Raw genomic sequence first — 9090 nt, forward strand, 5'->3', positions numbered from 1 at the left:
TTCAATGTTGGTTTCCGGCCATGCCGCTTACGTGGTGTGATTTCTCCAGATTCTCAGAACCTTTTGATGATATTATGGACCGTAGATGTTGAAATCCCTAAATTTCTTGCAATTGCACTTTGAGAAACATTGTTCTTAAACTGTTTGACTATTTGCTCATGCAGTTGTGGACAAAGGGGTGTACCTCACCCCATCCTTTCTTGTGTATATGTAGAGTGATAACTGCTTATTTAGTGAAAAGAAATGTAAAACTGCATCAATAGTCAGCCACCGTCGTCTTCATTTTTGCACATTGAACGTTTTGTAGATTGCGGTCCGATTTTTTATCGAATCGTAGCTCCTGAATCATAATCGAATCGTGAGGTGCCCAAAGATTCCTACCTCCTAATTAACATTTCAATGCGGCCCGCTGGGTGTTTTCAAACTATAGAAGTCATTCCAATGGTTAGAATCTGCACTTTTGAGTGACATGGAGCTTTGCTTCATGCAGACGAGGCACGAAAAAAGTAGGACAGAATGGTTTACGGAGCAGCGAGTGTCAGACTGAGGCAGATTTCTACAGCAAAGTTCTGCAGAACAGAGATTTTATTTCGAATATGTGGATGATTTTTGCCTTTTGCGTTTGTTTCGCTGTTTGTTGCATCTTTGTTGCTTTTGCTCGATTATAAAATACGTCAATCAAGGTGTTCTGCAGTAGAGGAGCAACGTTCATATCTTCTCAATATTCAGTGTTTTATTGTTCATAACTTATATTGTAAATCCCACATTATGTATTTTTATGTACATTCTGACTGTCATATAATTCAGTAAAAACACGTTCATTCCTTTTTTGAGATTGTTTAGTTTTTTACTGAATAAGATACTCAGAATGTACATGAAAATGCAGAATGTGGGATGTGCAATATCTATGAACAGTAAAACACTGAATATTGAGAATATATGAACGTTGCTCCTCTACTTCCAGACCACCGCTTTGATCGCCATCTTTTGTGTTTGAGCAAAAACAACAAAGATGCAGCAAACACAGAAAAAAATGGCAAAAGGATAAAAAACATCCATTTGTTGGATATAATATCACTGTTCTGTAGAACTTTGTTGTAAGAATCTGCCTGCAAGATTTCAGGCTTGTCGCTGTGTAAACTAGCCCCGCCCACTCTGCCTGTGCCTCGTTTGCATAGAGCAGAGCTTCCTAGGGTTGCCGTAACAATCCGTATGTCACTCAAAAGTGCAGATTCTAACCATTGGAATAATTTCTATAGTGGGAAAATATCCAGCCGACCGCATTGAAATGTTAATTATGTTGTATTTTGCCCAGGTAACTGCCTTTTTTTATGTAAGACCTCTGTCACGTGACTTCAAACTTGACACCTCTTTGGCTGCTTCTGAGACAGGTTTATTGCTTCAGTCTTAATTTACTAGCATTCTTGTGGTTTGAAGCAGTGAATTTTTTTTACACTGAATTTAAAACAGACTTTTTTTTCTATGAAATTGTCAGCATAATTTAATGTAAAAAAAAAAAAAGTCAGTTCACAAAATTCAAACGTAAAAAATTCATTAACATAATTCAGTGTAAAAAAAAAAAAGATTGCGTAATAAAGACACAAATTAACTCCCCAGCAGCCACCGTCGTCTTCATTTTTGCACATTGAACGTTTTGTAGATTGCTGTCAGATATATTAAAGTAGGTTCACACTGCAGGGTCGGATGTCCAAATTGTTTTTTTTAAATCCGATCTTTTTAGTGGCCGATCACAGTACTAAGAAAAAGGGATTTCTAATGTGAACACAATCTGACTCGCACTGCAGTGTTTACTGAAGTAAAAATGGCTTCCACTAGGGATGTCCCGATCCGATATTTGGATCGGATCGGCCGCCGGTATTTGCCAAAAAATGCGTATCGGCAAGGCATGGGAAAATGCCGATCCAGATCCAGTTTTCAAAAAAACTCCGGTCCGTGTTTTCCAACGCACCGATTTAAATAATACATTCCACTTTTCTGCTGCTCCCTAATTTCCGTTCCGTATTTTCCAGCACACCTTCAACACATCCACAGGTCTGTGGATTCTCACGCACCTGCTGGCATTACGCGACAGGCTCTTCTCACTCTTTCCTGCGTCTCCCTCTCACAGACAGCAAGCGCACCTTCTTACACACGTCACATACTGTCACGACATACGTCACATACGTATACGCCCTCCCGGAGCAGAGAGGTAGCAGCATGGCTAACGTTACCTGTGATGCTAACGCAGCCGTGCGAGCAATGTTCCCTCTAAGGTGCGCGCCTGTGCAATTGTGCACTGCTCAAGCGTCCTCTGCGCATGGCAAATCTATGCCACGCACAAAATCAAATAGAAAAATAAGCGCATAACAATTTTTGACACACAGACATGACAGAGAAAACAGTTTTCGTCATCATTGTTCAAATATTGTAACGTCTGTCGAGACGCTTATCTCCATTCGGTGCCACACGTCCACACCATCAAAATGCCGAGGCAAACATTTCCACATAAACACCGTATGAAAAAAATAGTGATTTTTTTAGTTGTGATTTCCTTCTCTGCATGAAAGTTTAAAAGTAGCATATATTGATGCAGTATGAAGAAGAATGTTTTAATGTAGACACATAGAATCATCATACTGCTGTGATTATATGCATCAAGTGTTCATTCAAGGCTAAGGCAAAATATCGAGATATATATCGTGTATCGCAATACGGCCTTAAAATATCGCAATATTAAAAAAAAAGGCCATATCGCCCAGCCCTAGTTCAATGATGCCATTTCTGTTTGTCATGTATAATTTTGTCTATTTTGTGTTTATCCTTGAATAAACAGGTCAGTTTCTCTCTACCAACCATTGTGTATTATTCAAACTTCCCTAATTCAGCTGGCTAGTTGTTATCAAGAGTACTAAAACCCTTTTCAACATGATTCTGACAACTAAGTAGGCCAAATAACTTTAAACTTTAATACATGCTCGGATAGGCCAGTATCGGTCAGTATCGGTATCGGATCGGAAGTGCAAAAACCTGGATCGGGACATCCCTAGCTTCCACTCTAGTAGGTCTCAGTAGTGGTGCATTTGTGGCAATTTTAAGGATTTTGTGCAATCAAAATCAACTTTTTCTGAACCAAATTATTGTGTGTAGAAGATTAAGAAGAAAGAGGACAAGTATTTTGTCTCTGGCAGTTTTAGGAGATATTTTGCATCGGTGTCTGCTTGAAGAGCTTGTCTGGGCGAGCAGTTGCAGACAGGAGTGGTTCCTAAAACTAGAGATGTCCAATAATGGCTTTTTTGACGATATTCCGATATTGTCCAACTCTTAATTACCGATTCCAATATCAACCGATACCGATATATACAGTCGTGGTATTAACACATTATTATGCCTAATTTTGTTGTGATGCCTTGCTGGATGCATTAAACAATGTAACAAGGTTTTCCAAAATAAATCAAAGTACGTTGTTTCCACTCCAGACAATCCCCCGTTTCTTCCTGTTTGAGTCGTGCTGTTTCAGTCTATTTGAGCCATATAGATCAACACATTTGAAAAGTGTGTGATTGATATTTTCCAAGATCATGACAAGAAGTACTTTTGTTCCTGTTGCAGTTATGTGACACACTTGATGAAGCGTATCCAGCGCAGTCCTGTGCGAGGTATCTCCATCAAGCTGCAGGAGGAGGAGAGAGAGAGGAGGGACAATTATGTTCCGGAGGTATCAACTTCTGTCTCTTCTTTTGTTCACGCAAATATATGAATGTCTGCAGATGTTGTGAGACTTGCAAGTGCACGCTGAAATACATCTAAGGATGAAGACGGGAAACTTTATTTTATGTTAGATACGTTTGAACATTTCTACTGGATAACATTCAAATATTAATAATTTCTGCTCTGGTCATAGATTTCTGCTCTGGACCAGGAGATGATAGAAGTGGACCCAGACACTAAAGACATGTTGAAGTTGCTGGTAAGTGTCCTGGTCATGAAGATCATCTTCATCCTGTCATTGTTTGTCTTACTTGGCTAAAATTGTCATCTGTTGGTCTTTTCTCAGGACTTTGGTGGTCTTTCTAAGCTCCAAGTGACTCAACCAATCACTGGCATGAACTTCAAAACCCCCCGAGGACTGTAGACCCTTTACTTCTTGAATAAACTCCTGTCACTTCCTCTACTTCTTTTCAACATCCTTACGCTCACTTCATTAGGTACACAAGCCTTAATTACACATGACCCCAAGATGCTTTTCCAGCGTATTCCAAACAATTGAATTTGATAAGCAGTGAACTACAAACAGATTTTGAGTAGATTTGTTCTGTGCACCAAAAATCTTGCCCTGATGTGGGATCTGAGCCGAGGATTTCGTTGTGGCTTGTGCAGCCCTTTGAGACACTCGTGATTTAGGGCTAAATAAGTAAACGATTGATTGAAAAAACATTCCAGATTTTGACCGATCATTAAAAACGGTTGCTTAAACTACAAAATGTAAAGTCATTTTAAGCATGTGTGCAATCATTGATTAAATGTATTGCAACACTTCCTCATTCTGATAGTTTGACACATTTTCTCAATTAGGTTGTTTCTTCAAAATTCATGTATTTGCTATTGTGTAAACACCACAGTGCAAGTCTAAATATTTTACATGATTTGTCACTATAGGAATTAAATATCCCTCATGTGCATCTCTGTCCTTTGTGATTGCATGCTAAAACATTTTACAGTAACAGTTGCCTCCAAGGCTACACCAGCAGCACACCTGTCCCAAACCTCACTAAATAACAACTTACATCTCCATCCATCCATCCATTTTCTACCACTTGTCCCTTTCGGGGTCGCTGGAGCCTATCTCAGCTGCATTCGGGCGGAAGGCAGAGTACACCCTGGACAAGTCCCCACCTCATCACAGGGCCAACACAGATAGACAGACAACATTCTCTTATTAGAATCAAATGACAGCAGTCATTTCCATTTCTAATATAAGTGTTTAGGCCCACTTATAATGACAATAACAAAAAATATTGTTTTTCATGAACTGTGTACTTGTATTGTTTGTCTGGGTGGAGGTCCTGCTTTGAAAATAATTTGTACCCCTTTCAGACATTGCATTTAGTTCCCATTAAAACATTCACATGTTGCACAATGAGATGTAAGCAGGGGATCATGTGTACATTCCTGCAACTTCCTGTTTGTAAAAAAAAATATTTTTATTAGTATTTATTTAATATACTAACAGCATTTAATGATTCATATTTATAAATTAAGATTCCTAATAAATGACACTAGAATAAGCACACATTTGATTGGTAAATCATAGTGTAACGACCTGGAATGACACTTTGTGTGGTGTTGGAGTTGTCCGACTTTTTGTGTGGCTGTAAACGCATCACTGGCTAAGTGCCATATGTGCAAGTGTTGGCGCACGTGAGAGAGCGAGCGGCTGCTGTTGATATAACAAAGTTGCTTTTGGTCTGGTTTGTACTGCAGAAAATGACCACTTTTGCTAGATATTTTTTTTACTAATGTTTTGATGTGTTTATGGCCGACAGTAAAGAGTTTTGCTCAGTAAAGTGATGGATGGAATTCATGTCCTCAAAGCGTCTCGACAGACGTTACAATATTTGAACAATGACGAAAACGGTTTTCTCTGTCGTGTCCGTGTCGTGTCGAAAATTGTTATGCGCTTATTTTTTTATTTGATTTTGTGCATGGCATAGATTTGCCGTGCGCAGAGGACGCTTGAGCAGTGCGCTTTTGCACATGCGCGCTCCTGAGAGGGAACGTTGCTGTCAATTCTCTTATATACTCTTTCATTCTAGACTTCTAGAGTGTTTGATTATCACATCACTCTAAATGTATAGACTATAAAGTTCACAAACATAAAGAGGGATCCTAGTGGGCCAGGCCAATCTTTCCTTATCTCTAAACTAAAACTGGGGAAATGTGTAGTGTTCTGGGTTTCAGACATGATTTTGTATAAGAATTACTTGAGGAAGAAAATGCCTGGTTAGACTTTGTGTATGTAGTGTGTGCCTTTCTTGGTTTACATCTATGCTGTTATTATGCTGTTTGTTACTTATGTATGTTATGTTGCAGCTATTTAAAATAGTTTTGTCAATTTGTTCTGGCCAGAAACAAATTGGCCTTTGTAACATATATTTGTCTTTGTGTGTTGTATGTAGACCACATGGCTTAGCAGAGTTGAGTGATGCAAATGCATGTCAAGTTGATCAACACATTGTATTATTCTCCAGTGCAATAACAGTACTGAAATGAAGGCTAAAAGGGCATTAATTGGAGCTTTAAAAAAAAGAAAAAAGAAGTAACTAGTTACTTTTCACAGTAACTCATTACTTTTTGGTGTAAGTAACTGAGTTAGTAACTGAGTTACAGTTACTAGTTACTTCATTTCAAAAGTAACTAGTTACTGCTTTTCAGTAACTAACCCAACACTGCTAATTATTGTGCTTTAAAGATGCTTTGCGACGTGCTTTAAAGCATTTGATGACAATTCTGTTGGGAACAATTGCCAAGTGGTTTAAAGGTCTACTTTTAGTTTTAAGCCAATTAAATACTTAATACCTTAAGGTTTTAAGAAATGTTGAGCAATTTGGGAAATTGACAAGTTGGTCAAAAGATTGTTGCAACAGTGTTACTAGTGAATTATATTTATATAGCGCTTTTCTCTAGGGACTCAAAAAGTGTTTTACATAGTGAAACCCAATATCTAAGTTACATTTAAACCAGTGTGGGTGACACTGGGAGCAGGTGGGTACACAACGGCAGTGACTATGATGGCAGAAGCGGGGATCGAACCTGGAACCCTTAAGTTGCTGGCACGGTCATACCAACCGAGCTATACCGTAATTTAAATGTTTTACTACAGTATATGGTCCTGAGCAACAAAAAATCTGATATTTGTCTTGAGAAAAATGACATGTGATTTCAGATCAACATTTACAATTAAATCCAAGTTAAGTTACATATTTTCCAGACTACAGAGCACACCGGTTAATAAGATATACACTACACTTTAGGGGAAAATATATTTTTCCAAATATTAGCCACACCAAACTATAAACTGGATATATACGTTGTGAAATTAATTTAGATTCTGTAAAAAAAAAAAAAGTATTTTCTTACAAACCTTTTTCAAACAGTGTCTAACACAGCTGATCAAATAAAACAAAAGTCAAGGACCCACAAGCTAGCTCTCCAATCACTAAACAGACTCAATAACTCCACAGTGACACTTTGGTGAATCTGAGGAATTTGTGAAACTGAAAAGAATGCCATTGTAAGTTAATATGGAAAAAACACGCATATTAGCTAATGCTAACAACCCTCGCTGGATTCCACCATGATTGCATGTACAAATATGCATGAAAACACTCCTCCATACATCACACATGGGATAGTTTAGTATGAACAGTTTTAGTTATATTGTAAAACTTGGATGTTGCAAATGAAGGATCTGTACAAGTAGAAATGCTATGAACAGCACTACCTCCAGTTGAAAACATGAAATGGAAAGACACTGCAGCACCTGCAGTGAGTGCACTCAACCAAAAGATGGCGCTATAGCAAACTCCTCTGTATTTGCTTGTTTTTTTTTTGTTTTTTTTTCTGCAAAGAAAAATCTACAAATTAGCCACGCTGTCTTATAGGCCACAGGCTTCAAAGTGTAGGAAAAAAGTAGCGGCTTGCAGTTTGGAATTTACAACACAAAATTGGCCCTAGTGTGTGAATGTTGTCTGTCTTAACCCCTTGATGAGGTGGCGACTTGTCCAGGGTTTACCCCGCCTCCCGCCCAAATGAAGCTGAGCTAGGCTCCAGCTACCCCCCGCGACACCGAAAAGGGACAAGCGGTAGAAAATGGATGGATGGAATAAAAACATAATTTTAATATTTAATTCACAATACTGTTGTAACATTATGAATGCTGGTATATTTCATAAGTGTGTTACCACCATTAAGTTTTGGGTGTAATTTGCAAACAAAAACTAATACATTAAAACCTCTTAAGGCCCAAGCTGTTTACATGCTTTTATTTCTCTTTGCCATTTGGGTTTATTGGACCCTAATTAGAATAAAAACTAAGAATCATCTTTTTATATGATGTACGTATTCCATAAGTATACAGACGTGTACTTCATGCTAATTCTTATTTTTGCGCTTTTTCCCCCCCAAATTCCATTGTATGTTATACTCTTCTGACACCACCAGATGGCAGTATAAGTGTCCACATAAGCTGCCATAAGACCCCAATTCAGTAGTGTACACAATTTTGGAAATAAGAGCTAAAAAGGTGCTGTCCACGCATGTGGTCACTAAGCCTTTAGAGGTTTTTAAGGGAGATTGGCGAGAGCAATACTGGGAATTTTTGTATCCATCCGATACCAAGTAAATACAGGGCTAGTATTTTACCTCGAAATAGATTTATAGAGTTTTTCCCCACACTCAAACCGCTTAATCCTAAAGAAACTGACAACCCAAATGTTACCGAATCACTTTAAAAATTGCTGTTGAACACAATTCTAATCAGATTAGTTTTGATTTAAAAAATGTATATTAAGATGTGAATGCTAAAACATTACACACGTGATTGTTAAAAAAATGTGTGCAGCAAAGAGAAAGGTGTGCTTATTGCACTGATAAATCACAAACTGAGGAAAATAAAAGTAATTTTTCTAGACATTGTATGTCTAGATCAGTGGTTCTTAACCTTGTTGGAGGTACCGAACCCCACTAGTTACATATGCGCATTCACCGAACCTTTAGTGAAATTTTTTTTTTTCAAATTCAAGAAAAAGTCGTACGTTTTTTTTTTTAACTGGTGCACAATGAACCGTGCACGAACATCACCTTTTTCAAAGAACAAAACCAACACAGTGCATGAACTCACAACAAATTACACACATTACCATGAATTGATTAACGTGGACCCCGACTTAAACAAGTTGAATAACTTATTCGGGTGTTACCATTTAGTGATCAATTGTACGGAATATGTACTGTACTGTGTATTCTCTTCCTTTGCAAACTGCTAGTAAAAGTTTCAATCAATCAAAAAAACCTGCAAATCAGATGGAAACT

General features: G+C 38.0%; 1 protein-coding gene across 1 annotated transcript in view; it reads left to right on the top strand.

Moving 5' to 3' along the window:
• The window catches only part of LOC133615958 (small ribosomal subunit protein eS17-like), a 10119-nt gene extending 5948 nt beyond the window's left edge, over positions 1–4171 (top strand). Inside the window, exons 3-5 of the mRNA XM_061974886.2 lie at positions 3610–3715; positions 3902–3967; positions 4055–4171. Of these exons, the coding sequence (XP_061830870.1) occupies positions 3610–3715; positions 3902–3967; positions 4055–4132 (250 nt within the window). The 3' untranslated portion in view covers positions 4133–4171. The remainder of the gene's footprint in view (positions 1–3609; positions 3716–3901; positions 3968–4054) is intronic.
• Positions 4172–9090: the final 4919 nt, after the last annotated feature.

This window comes from Nerophis lumbriciformis, linkage group LG15, assembly GCF_033978685.3.
Source record: "Nerophis lumbriciformis linkage group LG15, RoL_Nlum_v2.1, whole genome shotgun sequence".
In the NCBI taxonomy this organism is placed as follows: Eukaryota; Metazoa; Chordata; class Actinopteri; order Syngnathiformes; family Syngnathidae; genus Nerophis; species Nerophis lumbriciformis.